Genomic DNA, 17959 nt, shown 5'->3' on the forward strand with positions numbered 1-17959 from the left:
AGCCAAAGACTCCACTGTTCCAGAAATAATGGCTAAGTTTGAAATTGCAAAATACTTCCATAATGACCACTTTGCAGCAGCTGCTCTGAAAAAAAGTCAGAGGAACCAAGCTGGCACAAGACGTGCAATGGAACTCAGTAGTGGACTGGTTTGAGCACTATATCAAGAACTGGCCTAATCAGATGACAGTTTGTGAACAAAATCATAAAAAAATAGATGGCACTGTCACAACCCAAGTTCTCAATATGGGATGTAAGAGAAATGTTGCACATGCGCTGAGTACCCTGAAGTCTATTTCTGTAGCCTTGAACAAAATGCAGGGAAATAGCTGTTTTATTGCTGATGCTGTTGAAATTTGGAAGGAACAGAGATCTTTAAGAGAGAAATATTTGATAAGAGTTAAATTACAACCATTAAAACAACGAATGGGACAAGCACTATCTCCAGCTCATTTGCTTGCAAATATTTTCAACACTCAGTACCAGGGTCAAATGTTAACTGCTAAAGGAGAGGAGTTGGCTAAAAAAATGGGCATCCAGCAATCATCCCTCCATAATGTCAATTATAATAAACTTCAGAGCTAAGTGTGAATCATTCCAGAAATGTATGTTTGCTGATGATGTTCTAAAGAAAGTCACACCAGTGAAATGGTGGAAGTCACTTAAGCGCTTAGATTCAGAGGCTGCTGAAGTGATAATTTCACTTTTAACAGCAGCAGCTTCTTCTGCCAGTGTAGAAAGACTATTTTCTTCCTTTGGACTAATTCATTCCAAATTGAAAAATTGTTTGGGACCTGAAAAAGCAGGAAAGCTTGTTTTTCTTTTCCAGATTATGAACAAACAGGAAAATTAAGGTGAAGATGACTGAGTTAGCTGCAGAAGCCAATCTTTTAAGTTTCGCATGTTGACCTAGCTGACATAGTCAATTTAATTTTGTTTTTTTAATACAGTATTTCATTTAACTATTTAAAAACAATTTAACAAAAACTTTGTTTAACTAAGCTCAAAAAATCACTTGCTTGTTTTGTTAAAATACTATGCAGTTGAAGAAAAAAATCCAAAATACATAATATTATTGTTTTAGTTAAACAATGTAAATGTCAATTTATGATAATGATATTCTCCCCCTAATACAGCATGGCAAGAAAATCCTCCAAATATTAATGATTACCCTGTTGAATTGGAAATAGTTCACCTGTCAATAACTTCATAAATATCTTCTTCAATTGCCTTTGGAAAACAAAATAACCAAACAATAATTCGCTTTCTGATATAGTTGTAAAACTAATCTGAAAAGTTTTCAAAATAAATCACTGTTTAGAAATGCATAGTGTGTACCTTCTAAAAATGAAACTTATATCCGAGTCATGAAGAATACACATTAAGGTTATTACAACCAACAAGAATGCACTTTTATGTAGAAAACCATGATTAAATCGAGTCTTCCTGACTAGTGATTTAAATAGTAATTTAAATAAATTTGATTTAAACCAATCCACCCTGCTTTTCACAGTCGAATAAAGGTAGTTCAGTAAATGTAATTATGAATGTGGATACCTCCAAATCTTTCAGTTTCTTCTAACTCTCACCTTAATTCTGAGTTCTTCAGAGAAGGCACAAAGAGGATTGTTTTTAATTTTAACACACACACACACACACACACACACACACACAGTTTCGGACCTCTGTCTTGCAAATGGGCTGATGAGGTAGGGGCTTCTGCCCAGCAGGAAAAGGGGTCTTGGGATTTCAGCAGCAGCAAGACTGAAGCCATGAACTTTGGCAGGCACCTCCCACAGGGATCAAACTATAGGTGAGTCCCCAGAAAAATCTTCAAATGGGTATTACTTTTTTCAGACATGGTCTGTGATTTCCCATTCCCTGGCTCCATCTCACCTAATTCAAATAAGGTAGAACAGTGTCCTAAACATGCTAACACTTGGCATGGCTTGCAGTCTGCTCTCAGACTTTTACGATTCTTTAACTTTTGAAAAAGCACCTTCCCAAACACAACCAATGCAATGTTGTCTTCCTGAATCAGCTGGAAGACGGATCTCTTAACACAGATTAAGCAGTCAAAGTTCCTTGGGTGAAAGATCGCCTCCCCTCTTCAGAGCAGTGAAACTACTATGTTTGCTATTCGAGCAACGGGATTAAACTAGCTTCTGTACCCTTCACCCATGAAACATAACTGGAATGACTAATAAATCTCAACAGAAAGACTCATAGAATACTAGAACTGGAAGGGACCTTGAGAGGTCATCGAGTCCAGTCCCCTGCCCTCACGGCAGGATCAAGCACCGTCTAGATCATCTCTGACAGATGTCTAACTTGCTCTTAAATGTCTCCAGCGATGGAGATTCCACAACCTCCCTAGGCAATTTATTCCAGTGCTTAATCACCGACAGGAAGTGTTTCCTAATGCCCAACCAAAACCTTCCTTGCTGCGCAGTTTAAGCCCTTTGCTTTCTGTCCTATCCTCAGAGGCCAAGGAGAACAATTTGTCTCCCTCCTCCTTGTGAGACCCTTTCAGATACCTGAAAACCGCTATCATGTCTCCTCTCAGTCTTCTCCTTTCCAAACTAAATAGCTCATGTTCTCTAGACCTTTAATCATTCTTGTTGCTCTTCTCTGGACCTTCTCCAATTTCTCCACATCTTTCTTCAAATGTGGTGCCCAGAACTGGACACAATACTCCAGTTGAGACCTAATCAGTTCAGAGTAGAGCAGAAGAATGACTTCTCCTGCCTTGCTCACAACACTCCTGTTACTGCATCCCAGAATCATGTTTGGTTTTTTTGCAACAGTGTCACACTGTTGACTCATAGTTCGCTTGTAGTCCACTATGTTCCCTAGATCCCTTTCTGCAGTACCCCTTCCTAGACAGTCGCTTCCCATTCTCCATTCTTTTTATAAATACATTAAAAGCAAGAGGAAGACCAAGGACAGGGTAGGCCCACTGCTTAGTGAGGAGGGAGAAGCAGTAACAGGAAACTTGGAAATGGCGGAGATGCTCAATGACTTCTTTGTTTCAGTCTTCACCGAGAAGTCTGGAGGTGTGCCTAACGTAGTGAATACAAGCAGAGAGAGGGTAAGTTTAGAAGATAGGATACACAAAGAACAAGTTAAAAGTCACTTAGGAAAGTTAGATGTCAGCAAGTCACCAGGTCCTGATGAAATGCATCCCAGGATACTCAAGGAGCTGATAGAGGAGGTATCTGAGCCTTTAGCTATGATCTTTGAAAAATCATGGCAGACAGGGGAGATTCCAGAAGACTGGAAAAGGGCAAATATTGTGCCCATCTATAAAAAGGGGAATAAGAACAACCCAGGAAACTATAGACCGGTCAGTTTAACGTCTGTCCCAGGGAAGATAATGGAGCAGATAATTAAGGAAATCCTATGCAAACACTTGGAAGGTAATAAAGTGATAGGGAATAGCCAGCATGGGTTTGTGAAGAACAAGTCATGCCAAACTAATCTCATAGCTTTCTTTGATAAGATAACGAGCCTTGTGGATAAGGGAGAAGCGGTGGATGTCATATACCTAGACTTTAGTAAGGCATTTGATATGGTCTCGCATGATATTCTTATTGATAAACTAGGCAAATATAACTTAGATAGGGCCACGATAAGGTGGGTGCATAATTGGCTGGATAACCGTAGTCAGAGAGTTGTTGTTAACGGTTCTAAATCCTGCTGGAAAGGGATAACAAGTGGAGTTCCTCAAGGGTCTGTTTTGGGACCCGTACTGTTCAATATCTTCATCAATGATGTAGATATTGGGATAGAGAGTACGCTTATTAAGTTTGCAGATGATACCAAACTGGGTGGGGTTGCGACTTCTTTGGAGGATAGGGACATAATTCAAAATGACCTTAGCAAGTTAGAGAAATGGTCAGAGGTAAACAGGATGAGGTTTAATAAAGAGAAATGCAAAGTGCTCCACTTAGGAAGGAACAATCAGTTCCATACATACAAGATGGGAAGCGACTGTCTAGGAAGGAGCATGGCGGAAAGGGATCTAGGGGTCATAGTGGACCACAAGTTGAATATGAGTCAACAGTGTGATGCTGTTGCAAAAAAAGCAAATATGATTCTAGGTTGTATCAACAGGTGTGTTGTACGCAAAACTCGTGAAGTCATTCTGCCGCTCTACTCTGCACTAGTTAGGCCTCAGCTGGAGTACTGTGTCCAGTTCTGGGCGCCACATTTCAAGAAAGATGTGGAGAAATTGGAAAGGGTACAGAGAAGAGCGACAAGAATGATTAAAGGTCTAGAGAACATGACCTATGAAGCCAGGCTTCATGAACTGGGCTTGTTTAGTTTGGAAAAAAGAAGATTAAGGGGGGACATGATAGCGGTTTTCAAATATCTAAAAGGGTGTCACAAGGAGGAGGGCGAAAATTTGTTCCTCTTGGTTTCTGAGGACAGGACAAGGAGTAATGGGCTTAAAGTGCAGCAGGGGAGGTTTAGATTGGACATTAGGAAAAAATTCCTAACTGTCAGGGTGGTCAAATATTGGAATAAATTGCCAAGGGAGGTGGTGGAATCTCCCTCTCTGGAGATATTTAAGAACAGGTTAGATAGACATCTGTCAGGGATGGTGTAGGTGGAGCTTGGTCCTGCCTTGAGGGCAGGGGGCTGGACTCGATGACCTCTTGAGGTCCCTTCCAGTCCTATTATTCTATGATTCTATGATATGTGAAACAGATTGTTCCTTCCTAAATGGAGTACTTTGCATTTGTCCTTATTAAACTTTATCCTATTTACCTCAGACCATTTCTCCAGATCATTTTGAATTATGACCCTATCCTCCAAAGGAGCTGCAATCCCTTCCAGCTTGGTATCATCTGCAAACTTTATAAATCTATATTCTCTATGCTATTATCTAAATAATTGATGAATATATTGAACAGAACTGGTCCCAAAACAGACCCCTGCGGAATTCCACGTTATGCCCTTCCAGCAGGACTGTGAACCATTAGTAACTACTCTCTGAGTACAGTTATCCAGCCAGTTATGGACCCACCTTATAGTATCCCCATCGAAGTTGTATTTGCCTAGTTTATTGATAAGAAGATTATGCGAGATCATATCAGATGCCTTACTAAAATCTAGGTATACTACATCTTCTCCCTTACCCACAAGGCTTATTAGCCTATCAAAGAAAGCTATCAGATTGGTTTGACATGATTTGTTCTTTATAAAGCCATGCTGGCTGTTACCTATCACCTTATTTTCTTCCAGATATTTGCAGATGAATTCCTCAATTACTTGCTCCATTATCTTTCCCAGTACAGTAGTTAAACTGACTGGTCTGTAGTTTCCTGGGTTGTTATTTCCCTTTTTACAGATGGGTACTAGATTTGCCTTTTTCCAGTCTTCTGGAATCTCTCCTGTCTTCCATGATTTTTCAAAGATGATAGCTAAAGGCTCAGATACCTCTTCTATCAGCTATTTGAGTATTCTAGGATGCATTTCATCAGTCCCTGGTGACTTGCAGACAGCTAACTCTAAGTAATTTTTAAGCTGTTCTTTTTTTATTTTATCTTCTAAACCTACCCCCTTCCCACTAGCATTCACTATGTTAGGCATTCCTTCATCAGCAGACTTCTTGGTGAAGACTGAAACGAAGAAGTCATTAAGCACCTCTGACATTTCCAAGTTTCCTGTTATTGTTTCTCCCTCCTCACTGAGCAATGGACCTACCCTGTCTTTGGTCTTCCTCTTGCTTCTAATATATTTATATAATGTCTTCTCATTACCCCTCATGTCTTTAGCTAGTTTGAGCTCATTTTGTGCCTTTGCCTTTCTAATCTTGCCCCTGAATACATGTATTGTTTGCTTATATTCATCCTTCGTAATTTGTCCTAATTTCCACTTTTTATATGACTTTTGATTTTTAGATCATGAAAGATCTCCTGATTAAGCCAAAGCAGTCTTTTGCCATACTGTCTATCTTTCCTACATAGAATAGTTTGCTTTTGGGCCCTTAATAATGTCCCTTTGAAAAAATGCCAACTCTCTTCAGTTGTTTTTCCTATTAGTCTTGCTCCCCATGGGACCTTACCTACCAGCTCTCCGAGTTTACTAAACCTGCCTTCCTGAAATCCGTTGTTTCTATTTTGCTGTTCTCCCTTCTAGAATCACTTTCACCCAAGCTACCTGCCACTTTCAAATTTTCAACTAGTTACTCCCTATTTGTTAAAATCTAATCTAGAACAGCTTCCCCCCAGTAGCTTTCTCAACCTTCTGAAATAAAATTTCTCTCCAATACAGTCCAAGAATTTATTGGATAATTTGTGCCCCGCAGTGTTAGTTTTCCAACATAGGTCTGGATAGTTTGTCCCCCGTCACCACCAAATTCTGTGTTCTGGACGATTTTGTTAGTTGTTTTTAAAAAAGCCTCATCCACCTTTTCTACCTGATTAGGTGATCTGTAGTAGATCCCTAGCATGATGCCACCTTTGTTTTTTACCCCTTTTAACCCAACTCAAAGATTCTCAACAAGTCTGTCTCCTATGTCCATCTCCACCTCAGTCCAAGTATACTTTGAAAGAAAATAGTTTCAGCGATGACATTCCATGGCCAAAGACAAGTGGGCAGAATCTGTTCCTCAGAGAGATGACCTGTTTCCTTTCACATCCTGGGTATGATTTCTAAAGCTGCTGTATCCATTTTACCTGCCAGTGAAGTGATTGTGCAGAACTTTCCCAAGGTTTCATCTACCTCCCATTCATCACCACAGACAACAGGTAAAAGATAAAGTCCCAGAATGATCTGAAAAGACTAGGAGCAGATGCTCAACAGTCAGAAAATACTATCAAGCACAAAACAGTGAGCTTTCCGACTGTGATCCCTTGGCCGATTTAGTCACTTTGGGTGTGTCTAGACTGGCCAGTTGTCTACACTGGCCACTTGAATTTGCGCAAGAGCACTGACTTTGTAATGTACAAAATCAGTGCTTCTTGCGCAAATATTTTCATGCTCCCTGTCGGGAAAAAGCCCTCTTGCGCAAGAATACTTCCGCAAGAGGGCCTGTGTAGACGGGGAAGAACTGTTTTGCGCAAAAAAGCCCTGATGGCTAAAATGGAGATCGAGGCTTTCTTCCGCAAAATCGCATCTAGACTGGCCACGGATGCTTTTGCGCAAAAGCATCCGTGCCAATCTAGATGCGCTTTTGCGGAAATACTTTTCACGGAAAAACTCTTCCGTTAAAAGTATTTCTGCAAAATCATGCCATTCTAGACGCAGCCATCGAGTAATTAAGTCACAATTTAACATTTTTAACCATGAACTCTTTAAAACATTAAAGATCTTTAACAAAAATTTAAACAAGGATTGTGGGTGGATAGTACCATGGACACCACATATGTAGAGGAAAAGGAGGGTCCTTGAGCGATTCCAGGTTATGGGACCCAGAGCTGAGGCAATGTCCCAGAGAACAGCACTGAGGAAGGCAGTGTCTTCTAGAGGTTTGGGGCTGGCTATTAGCAGGGAAGAGAAGCAGAGGAAGATGGCTCCCTGGGAGGACAACAGGACTAGGGATGTAAGCAACTAGTAGACTATCCAATAAACAAATGCTTATCAGATAGCTGACTAGTGACTCGACTAGTTGCTTCCCCTCTCCTTTGCTGCCTCTGAGAGAGGCAGCAAGGGGGGCAGCAGAATCCAGTGTTGGGGGGAGCCAGCTTAAAAGCCAGCTCCCCCCAGCACTGTCTCCATGGGGAGAAAGAACATGGGCGCAGCATGGAACTGGCAGTGCTTCCACCTTTGAAACATAGCACGAGTAAGGCTCTTGCTACATTTCAAATGGAGAAGTGCTGCAGGGAGCTTAGGGTGAGCAGGAGACTCAAGCAGTCCCCTGCTGACCCTGCACTGTACAAGTCCCTCCTGGAGTCTGCTTGAGTGCCCCGCTGGCCACGCTCCCCATGGCGTTCCCGGGGGCTGAGGGGGACGGGACGGGACGGGGGGGGCCGTTCCCGGGGGCTGAGGGGGACGGGACGGGACGGGGGGGGGCCGTTCCCGGGGGCTGAGGGGGACGGGACGGGACGGGGGGGGGCCGTTCCCGGGGGCTGAAGGGGCGGGACGGGGGCCGTTCCCGGGGGCTGAAGGGGCGGGACGGGGGCCGTTCCCGGGGGCTGAAGAGGCCGTTCCCAGGGGCTGAGGGGGGGCTGGAGGGGGGCGGGGCGGGCGAGACGGGACGAAAGGGGGGGCCGTTCCCGGGGGCTGAGGGGGGGCGGGGCGGGCCGAGGGGGGGGCCGTTCCCGGGGGCTGAGGGGGGGCGGGGCGGGCCGCCGGGGGGGGCCGTTCCCGGGGGCTGAGGGGGGCGGGGCGGGCCGAGGGGGGGCCGTTCCCGGGGGCTGAGGGGGGCGGGGCGGGCCGAGAGGGGGGGGCCGTTCCCGGGGGCTGAGGGGGGCGGGGCGGGCCGAGGGGGGGGGCCGTTCCCGGGGGCTGAGGGGGCGGGATGGTCTCGCTGCCCGCACTTACCCGCTGCCTCCGTCTATCACACAGGGCGGCAGGCAGCTCGCCATGCTCGGGAGGCGGCACGGCGGACCCTACACCACCATCCAGGCCGCCGAGGCCAAGCCTGCCCCGGCTGCTGCCCCCGCCGGCTCCCCCGGCCCGGCCCTCACGGGATCGGCGCAGCACACCCCGGCACCATGCAGCCTGACAGCGCCGGCTTCAGGGCGCATGCGCTGCGCACGCCCACGCCACGTGACCCGCCTCTCCCCCCACTTCGGGGCCCCCTTGCAGCCCGGCGGAGCTGGGTCCGTGCCCGGCAGCAGCGAGAGACGCTCCGCGGGAGGGGCACAGAGCCACCCTCTGCCGGACACCGCGTAGCCTGGCGCCCCTCGTCCTGCCCCCACATACAGGCCGGGAGCAGTCGCGAGGCGCCGTTGCCTGCTGTGTCCGTAACGTGGCGGCGCCGGCTCCGACCCATTTCAAAATGCACTGTCCCTCGCGTTGCATTGTTCTGTCAATATGAGATTTCGGGACCAGTCATTAAATCGCAACAGTCTTGTCCTGTTTCTGTAGATGTAGGTGAGTCCCCTACAGGACGTACACACCTGCCAGTTATATCCAGGGCCACTGAATCAGATGTGGAATTTGGCACACTAAAAATAGCATAATACTTTCCATAGTGGTCTCATCTTCCATGCAAAGATCTCAACATGCTTGAAACAAGAAGGATGAATTAAGCTTCTACACACCCGTCAAATGGGGGGGGGGGCATTATTAGAAACCACTTCACAAATGCATCATGATTTATCCATGACCACGCTGCAAGTGTGGTACAGTTAGCGCCCATATTCTGACTCTGACTTCCAATGCTTAACCACAAGATGCACTTTCCTTCCAGAAAGGATATGGGTTTTATCACCCTCTCTTCCACCTCCAACACAATATTTTTATTTTTTTTAAATTCTCCAAGTTGTACGAATTCCATATTTTCAGGCTGCTAACTAAAGATATGCTATGAAAATGGCTCATTCAGTCACTTAACACAGTCTGAGGCTATGCTCTACTCAGTGGTCACCAACCAGTAGACCTGCAGCTACTGATAGATCTTAGAGCCTCTGACGGGATCCTAAACGGTTTGGCCAAGAGGTTATCAAGCCCAGCACTTCAGCTGCTCCCCACAGACTGCTGTGCATCTCCTGCCCTTTTTCTTGGAGTGTCCCCTTTGGGAGCCTCTGCTTTCTGTGCAGGACAGGGGAGAGAAAGGAGGGGTGCTGATGTCAAGATGCCCCCTCTCCCACCCTGTATCTTATCTCCACAGAGCAGAGAGGGGCCACAGCAGGACTTCAGATGGAGTTTGCTGGCTGCTTATGGGAGTGGTGCAGAGCCAGGACAGGGGTGGGCCGTCCCCCCCACACCACCACCCAAGAGCCACCTAAGGTAAGCAGGGTCCAGTTGGTGCTCACATCCCGAAACCCTACCCCAGTCATGAATCCCCTCCTGCACTCCAAGCCCCTGCCCTAGCCCCAAGCACCCCTGCATCCAAACACCTTCCCAGAGCCTGCACCTAGAACCCCTCTGGGCATCCCAACTGCCTGCCCCAAGCTCAGCTCAGAGCCCCTCTCACACTCCAAATTCCTTAATCCAAGACCATAGCCTGTGCCCCAACCCTCTGCCCCAGACTGGTGAAAGTGAAGAAGGGTGGGGAAGGGAGGGAGGATGGGGTGAACAGGAGTGGAGCCTTGGAAAAGGGCACAAAGAAGGTGGGACAAAGGTATTTGGGTTTGAGGGAGATCTTGGATTGCATTTAAATTCAAAAAATGATCTTGTGCTTAAAAAGGTTGGAGACCCACTGCTCTACATATTAATTGCTACAACACTGTGCACTTCAGTGAAGACTCAACCTAAACCAGTGTTTCTTAAACTTTTTAAGGCAGAGGAACACCAAACAATATTTTTTTCTTAATGAGGAACACCAAGGACTTTTTGTTGAGAAAAAAAAAAAAGAGGCCGAGGAACAGTTATTGAGCAAAAAAAAGGGGGGGGGGGATCAGGGAAAAAGTTATTGAGGGGAAACAAAAAGTCACCTGTCCCTTTAAGGGTGTCTATTTTGAACTATGTTGTTCTCTGCTGCACACCGGTGTGCCATGGAACACATGGTTCTTCCTTTGGCATAGATAATCCACCTCCCTGAGAGCCAATAGCTACATTGATGGGAGAATTCTCCTGTTGACTTAATGCTGTCTTTGGAGTAAGGTCAATTGGTTTAACTGCATTGCTCAGGGCTGTGGATTTTTCACACCTCCAGTGACATATTACACTGACCTAATTTTTTCATATAGACCAGGCTTGAGAGCATGTACTTGATATGCTTGTTCGTGCCATTTTTCTCTCAAATGTGGGAAGATACGTTCATCCATCATGACATGATGTAAACCAGCCAAATTTAATTAGCTGGAAGGGCTGTTTTAGAAATGTTAAGCATCCAGTCTACCCAGAACTACAGAATCACAGCCTGATAAGGATACCCCACCTCCTTTGAAAGTGGTCCTAAGCATTGATTATAGTACAAATAATATGAAAATAGGGGTTTGCCCAGCTTCCTTAATTAAAATTCTCTCTCTCTCTCATGCAAGCCTCAGAAACAACTCTCATGCAGCCATTTAGGCACCCCTGTTCAGATAATCATCATTATCTCCAGAATTTCAGCAGTTTTTTTTGTAAGACTCTCACTGTTAAGCTTGTGAAGAAAAACAAAATTGTGAACCAAATATAACTGCTAGAGATATAAGTCAGCAGAAAACCTGGAACAACTGTGTCATTGATCTGTGAAAATTTGAACCAGTTGAGGTTCTACCCCTGTGAGCTCTGAGAGGTACGAACTGCCTCATTAATCTAAATGAGGTATTAATTCAGGTACCCAGTGACAATAACTTAAATGGCAATATTGTTAATTATTTAATTCCTCATGTAAGACTGCAGAGGAAATAGCTCTGATCTGAAGACAACTAAGTCTCTTTTTGGTGCCCCAAGTAAGTAAGAATTGAGAGATACTGCTGCTTCTCTTTTCTCCATCCTGCTCTCCCCCATCATAGAGCCAAGACTGAGGGCATGTAGAGCCCATGGGAATATTCACAGATACACACAGTTTAACACCAGAAAGGATCTTTATGATAATCTAATCTGATCTCTTGCATAACTCAGAACATGAAATGTTACCTAGTATTCGAAATACATCAAGGGGGATCCAAATTTAAGAGAGGACCCAAGGAGCACAGACTAGCATATTTTTAATATCTACAAATCTACTATGTGTATCTCATGCTTGAGAGACACATGGATGGAGCTATTCTACTGTATATGCAATTCTGTTCTACCCTTATTCAATCCCCATCACTGTAGTGTCTGTGTTACTTCCAACAGAGTAGTAAATCACATGACTAATATTTGTCATGTACTGTTTGTTCTTTCTTTAAGCCTCTTCTCGAGAACTGTGTATATAATGTAGTGCTATGGTTTTCAAACTATGGGTTGTGACCCAGTGCTGGGTCATAGAATGTCAGGCACTGGGTCTCATTGCTGCAGGGTGATCAGGTGACCAGTAGAGGTGCTAAGGCAGCTACCTGCCTGTCTTGGCACCAGAGACTGGGCAGCACCCCAGTAGTGGCCAGCAGCAGGCCTGTCTCCTCAGTACATGTGGGAGAGAACTCAGTGCACAGCTCACTGCCCCTGCCCCTGCCCTTAGATCTAGTTTCACACTTCCATTGGCTGGGAACCTGCTGCTGGCTGCTTCTGGGGTGCAGCATGGTCTGCAGTGCCAGGAGAGATAGGAAGCTGCAGGAGGGAGGCAGCCATGGCCTGAGCCTCCCCAGCTCCAGTAGCTGTTGGAGGGAGGCATCCTGGGCCCAAACCTCCCTGCTGCCATGTGCACTGCTGAGGAGGTTCTTGCTACTCTGCCTTTCCAGCCACCCTGGAACCTGTCTGAGCCACACTAACAACATTCCACAGCAACCCTGCATGGCAACTAAAAGAGGGTGGGGAGGGCCGAGGCCAGCACAGCTCAGCTTTGGGTAGGCACAGCCTTGTTTTGCCTTAGAGATAAGACACCCATGTTGAAAACCATTGGTGAAGTGTTTTGTACACATTGCTCTGTGTTTATATTAAAGAAGGCAGGATGAAGAAGTGTACCTGGCAGTAGGTGCAGAAAGTCATGGGGCTGGTAATGTTCTTTAGTTCCTATGGGAGTTTGTTTCACAGTCCTAGACTAGTCTTCAACAAAGCTTTGTCTCCTACACAAACAAGATTTATCCTTACAGTAGAAAGTTCCATTATACCTAAGGAGCGGTGCTGTTAACAAGAGTTTTCATCCCACAGCTTTAGTCAATCTTTTAGATATTCTGGGATCAAGCCATTTAGTACCTTGAAGAATAGACTCGAGACCTCGCATTTGACTCAATATTCTGCAGAAAGCCAGTAGAGAGAGCAGAAAATAGGTCTGATGCTGAGGAGATGCACTGAAGGGCTATGTACCAGAAAGAGTTTCCAAAGGGTTGACGGTTTCCTGCCCAGGTATATTGCATAGCTGTAATCCCATGATGAGCTGATCAAGGCCTTTATAACTGAGGCCAGGTTACCATATGCAAGGAAGAGATGAAGTCTCCTAACTATCAGAGATGGTAGAGAGGGTTACTTATGAATGTTGATATGTGAGAGCATAGTGCACTCAGCAATGCAAAAGTACTTCTACTTTGAGGATGGAATTGACTAGTTGTGAGTGTATACCTTCAAATAAAGAAGATTGCACAGTGGCTGCAAATTCCTCATAAAGTTTTCTTCTACCCACAACCTCTGTTTTTCTCCATTCAGCTTCAAGCAACTGTTCTTCATCTATGACCTGATCTTATCCAAGCACTATGCCATCTTGGTGGCAGCCGTGTGGTCAGCTGTAATGAAAGACAGGTAGAGCTGTGTGTCATCTGCATATTGCTGGCTGAGAGTTCATGTTACCTGACTAGTTTGGCTGCATGAGATATTGAATACAACCAGGAAGAGAATTGATTCTTGTGGGACTCCACAAGTGCAGGATCTAGTGGCAAAGGTGTGGTTTCCATCTTTGCTGTTCAGGTGCAACTCTTTAGAAGGGAGTCTGCACTAAAACAATCTTTCTCATGGACGCCTGTCGCCACTCGGGTGGGACAGCAGAATCTGGATTCAATAGGTTGGAAGAGTCTTATCACCTATCTCTGAGTCTATGTGCTGGCTGGCTGCTACCCTCCAACAAAATAATGAAAGCAGATATAAAAAAAACAGAGCAAAACTACAATAAAAAATCTGAACAAAAGGCTTCTTGACACTGCTTATTTACACTTTTTTCTGGCAAGCTGTCACAGCTCAATTCCCCAACTTAACACTCTGACGGTATGTCTACACTACCACCCTAGTTCGAACTAGGGTGGTTAATGTAGGCAACCGAAGTTGCAAATGAAGCCCAGGATTTGAATTTCCTGGGCTTCATTTGCATATTGCCGGGCGCCGCCATTTTTAAATGTCCGCTACTTCGGACTCCGTGCCCGCGGCTACACGCGGCACGGACTAGGTAGTTCGGATTAGGCTTCCTATTCTGAACTACCGTTACTCCTCGTGGAATGAGGTGTACCAGTAGTTCGGAATAGGAAGCCTAATCCGAACTACCTAGTCCGTGCCGCGTGTAGCCGCGGGCACGGAGTCCAAACTAGTGGACATTTAAAAATGGCGGCGCCCGGCAATATGCAAATGAAGCCCAGGAAATTCAAATCCCGGGCTTCATTTGCAACTTCGGTTGCCTACATTAACCACCCTAGTTCGAACTAGGGTGGTAATGTAGACATACCCTGAGTGTGGAGATGGGGAGCCAGCTAGTAAAATAAACTCTGTAAAATCTGTCTCTGTGAATCCCAGAGACAAACTTCTTTGATATCAGTCCCCCTGAGATTCAAAAAGACAAAGACTGACTTCTTGCTGCCACCACCCAATAAAATAAAATATAACATAAACCTTTTTCCAGGGAACAGATCACTTGGGAATCCCCTCCCTAAGGCAAACTTCTCTTCCCTGCCCCAACCTCCATTTTGCTAGGAGTTGGGAAAGCAAACAGAGGGAATCAGCAGAGAACAATGGACTCTGCCTGGATAAGTAGGCATGTAAACTTAAGGACATGACAATAAACCAATACCGGTTAATCAAAACAAAAAAAGAAAACACTTTTATTATGAAAACAAACCCGTTGCAAGCATAGTAAATGACTAAGTGTTAAATAGCCATGAAGTGACATAGACTCAGGGGAAATCCCTGAGCTGTAATCCTTAGTTACAAAAAAGAAAAACAATTAACCAGCTCAGATATGATTTCCAAACCCCCAAACAAGGAAAACAATAAAACCTGACAGACTATCTAAACTTTTCCCTATTTACACATTTCAAGAAGTCCATTCCTGGGAAAGCCCATTTCCCTCCATACCTGATAAAAACTGCTCTGATCTCAAATGAAGAAAAACCCCTCTCTCAGTTTGAAATTCCTATCTGCATTTCATTGGCTGAATGCCGGAACCCCCTTCCTCAGGTGCATCTCCAGTTGCTTAACTCTTTCCTCACTCTTCAGGTACGTCAGACTCTCCTTAGCAGCTCCTATTTATGACACAAGTACAGGATGATAATCCAGTTCTGCTAGACACATTATCAGGTCCATGTTCTGTTTATTACTTGCAAGTCATTTAGATCATACCCTCCAATTTTCATTGATTTCACCAGCAAAACATTTTTGCCTTATTCACAAAGATTCAGTTGCAGCTTCAGCTGGCATAGACTAGTTTTCTTGGTAGCAAAATAAAAATAACAGACAAAAATTCAGGAAGTGAGTACTGCAAAAACAAAATTATATTCCTGCTCAGCTGAAATCAAAGGTCAACTTGGAGACATAATTGCAGATATTGTGCAGCTGTCATCATACAATTCATAGGAAAGTCTTTCAATGGTATGGTGTAACAATTTTCCAGTTAGGGAGCAAAAGTATTATCTAATCAGTAAAAATGCAATTCCTGAGAATACTGATCTTTCCTCAGAGCTGCTGATTGAGAAAGCAACAAGACAGCATGGCTACGTCTACACTGGCATGATTTTCCGGAAATGCTTTTAAATGTTAAAAGCATTTTCGGAAAAGCGCGTCTAGATTGGCAGGACGCTTTTCCGGAAAAGCACTTTTTCTGGAAAAGCGTCCATGGCCAATCTACACGCGCTTTTCCGCAAAAAAGCCCGATCGCCATTTTCACGATCGGGGCTTTTTTTGTGGAAAACAGTACTGTGCTATCTACACTGGCCCTTTTGCGCAAAAGTCTTTCGGAAAAAGACTTTTGCCCAAACGGGAGCAGCATAGTATTTCCGGAAAATCACTGACGATCTTACATGAGATCGTCAGTGCTTTTCCGGAAAAAGTGGCCAGTCTAGACACAGCCCATAAGTAACAAAGCATAAAGACAGCAATGCAAGTAGACACCTATTGAGAACAAGTCAATTTGTTGGGGATTTTCTTTCTTTATATCTATCAATCTACAAATAAATACTCTACGTATAAATGCAGACCAATGCTCAATGTAGCCCTTATCTTCTCTCAGACAGTGGTCAGGTCTTAAATGCTCAGAGGAAGATCCAGAAATCTCCTTAATAGGCAATTATGCAATAACCAGCCAATAAGGAAAATGTTTGCCTAATTCTGTTAATTTGTAGTTCAATTATGCCTTGGATCACTAATACCTATTTTTAGCCTATGTTTTCTTGTTTTCAATGTCCAGACAAATGTTGAATACCCTGCTTCAGTAAGCAACTTAAGCTGTTTCAATTTTACTGAGCTCTTGGATTCGGTGTCTTATGGTAGCAAATTCTACAGGTTGAAGATCTATCGCATAACTGTAAAAAAGTACTCCCTTCTATAAGTTTTACATGTATTGCCTTTCAGTTGCATTGAATAGTCTGTGTTATGAGACAGGGTAAATAGAAGCACCTGATTCAATTTTATATACCACTCTCATGACTAATAATTTATCTAATCAGGAATGCAAGATCCCATTGTGCTAGACACCAACAAACACTTATTAAATGAAATACTTTATTAAGTGCCTGTCCCAAAGTACTTTCAATCTCTCTTCATGGGCATCTTTCAATACCTCTACTGATTTTCATTCCTCATTTCTGTATCCCTTCTATTTTTTCTATAACTTTTTTGAGCTATGAGGCTAGGTGCTGGAACTAGGGATGCTGGGGATGCTACAGTACTACCTGGCTTTTAGTGCTGTCCATTATATACAGGGTTTACCATTTGTTTTAATGGCATACCAAAGATGTCAGGGCTGGCACACCCACAGAAAAAATAGTGAGTGTTCAGCACTCACCAGCCACAGCTGTTTGGTGGAGCCACTTATCAGCTATTTGGCAGCTTAGGGAGGGATTTGGGGGAAGGCAGAAAGCATCAAGTGGCGCGGGGGTAGAGCAGGGGCAGAAAGAGATGGAAGGAGGGCCAGGCCTCAGAGGAGAGGGTCGAGTGGGAGCAGGAACAGGTAGACCAAGGATAGGGCTTTGGGAGGGGGTAGAGTAGAGATGAACCAGAGCTAAGGTACATCTGGGGAAAATTAAATTTAGCACCTATGATCCTCACTATAAAAATTATTCCCATACCTCTGGCTAAAAGTAACTAAAACTGAACCCTGTATTTTAGATGGCGGCATATAATCAATATATTAAATCATGGGCACTGGTTCTGGGGGTGTTCCAGGGTTGGAGCACCCATGGAAAACCACTAGTTGCCCCCCCTCGGCACTTCCCCCTTACCTCAGCATCTCCAGTCCACCAGCAGCTCCTCCTCTTCCCTCCTAGTGCCTTCCACCCTCCATGGAACAGCTATTCAGCAATGTGGAGGAAGTACTGGGGTGGCGGGAGGGAAGAGCAAGGGCAGAACATGCTGGAAGGAGGGAGCAGGGTGTGGGTGGGAGCTTGGGATAGAGCAGGTGTCATAACCCCCCCCTCCCCCCCAGCAACTCAGAAAGAAAACACCTCTGTATATGGCAGCATTATAATATTTTTAGAACTATTTCCTATCTCATTCTTTGTACATTTTTGTTTGCTTTTTTACCCACCGCTTGCACATTTAGCAAATGTTTTCCTTGAGCTGTCCACTGACTTCTTAGTTCTCTTTCCTGAGTGGTTACTGTAAATGTAGAATTCAGCAAGTAGTTCTAGCTAATCTATTTTCTATTTATATCACACTCGTCACCATGGTAGCTGAATGCCTTACAATTTTTAAAAATGTGAGGTGTGGTGACATGTAGCTTATATCTTAAATTGCTCTTATTCCCACCTCCCAAACAGGCGTAATTTCCTTGCTTCTGACTCAATATGGGAAAGCTAAGTCAAATAAGAATTTTGGGACTGAGCCTCTGCTAGTATAAATTATCTTAGGCCCACTTCGTG

The 17959-nt window shown here is 44.6% G+C and overlaps 1 protein-coding gene across 7 annotated transcripts in view; it reads right to left on the reverse strand.

The window, feature by feature from the left end:
- Window positions 1-8705, reverse strand: part of ACTR3B (actin related protein 3B) — a 77763-nt gene extending 69058 nt beyond the window's left edge. For 5 of the 7 annotated variants that reach the window (XM_075922773.2, XM_075922774.2, XM_075922775.2 and 2 more), the window contains exon 1: window positions 8493-8705. In XM_075922773.2, coding sequence (XP_075778888.1) covers window positions 8493-8536 — 44 coding nt within the window. In that variant the 5' untranslated portion in view covers window positions 8537-8705. The remainder of the gene's footprint in view (window positions 1-8492) is intronic. The other 2 variants (XM_075922781.2, XM_075922779.2) reach the window with 1 other exon arrangement.
- Between the last annotated feature and the right edge of the window lie 9254 nt (window positions 8706-17959).

Source organism: Pelodiscus sinensis, chromosome 2 (genome assembly GCF_052426305.1).
Source record: "Pelodiscus sinensis isolate ZL-2025 chromosome 2, ASM5242630v1, whole genome shotgun sequence".
NCBI classification, from domain to species: domain Eukaryota; kingdom Metazoa; phylum Chordata; order Testudines; family Trionychidae; genus Pelodiscus; species Pelodiscus sinensis.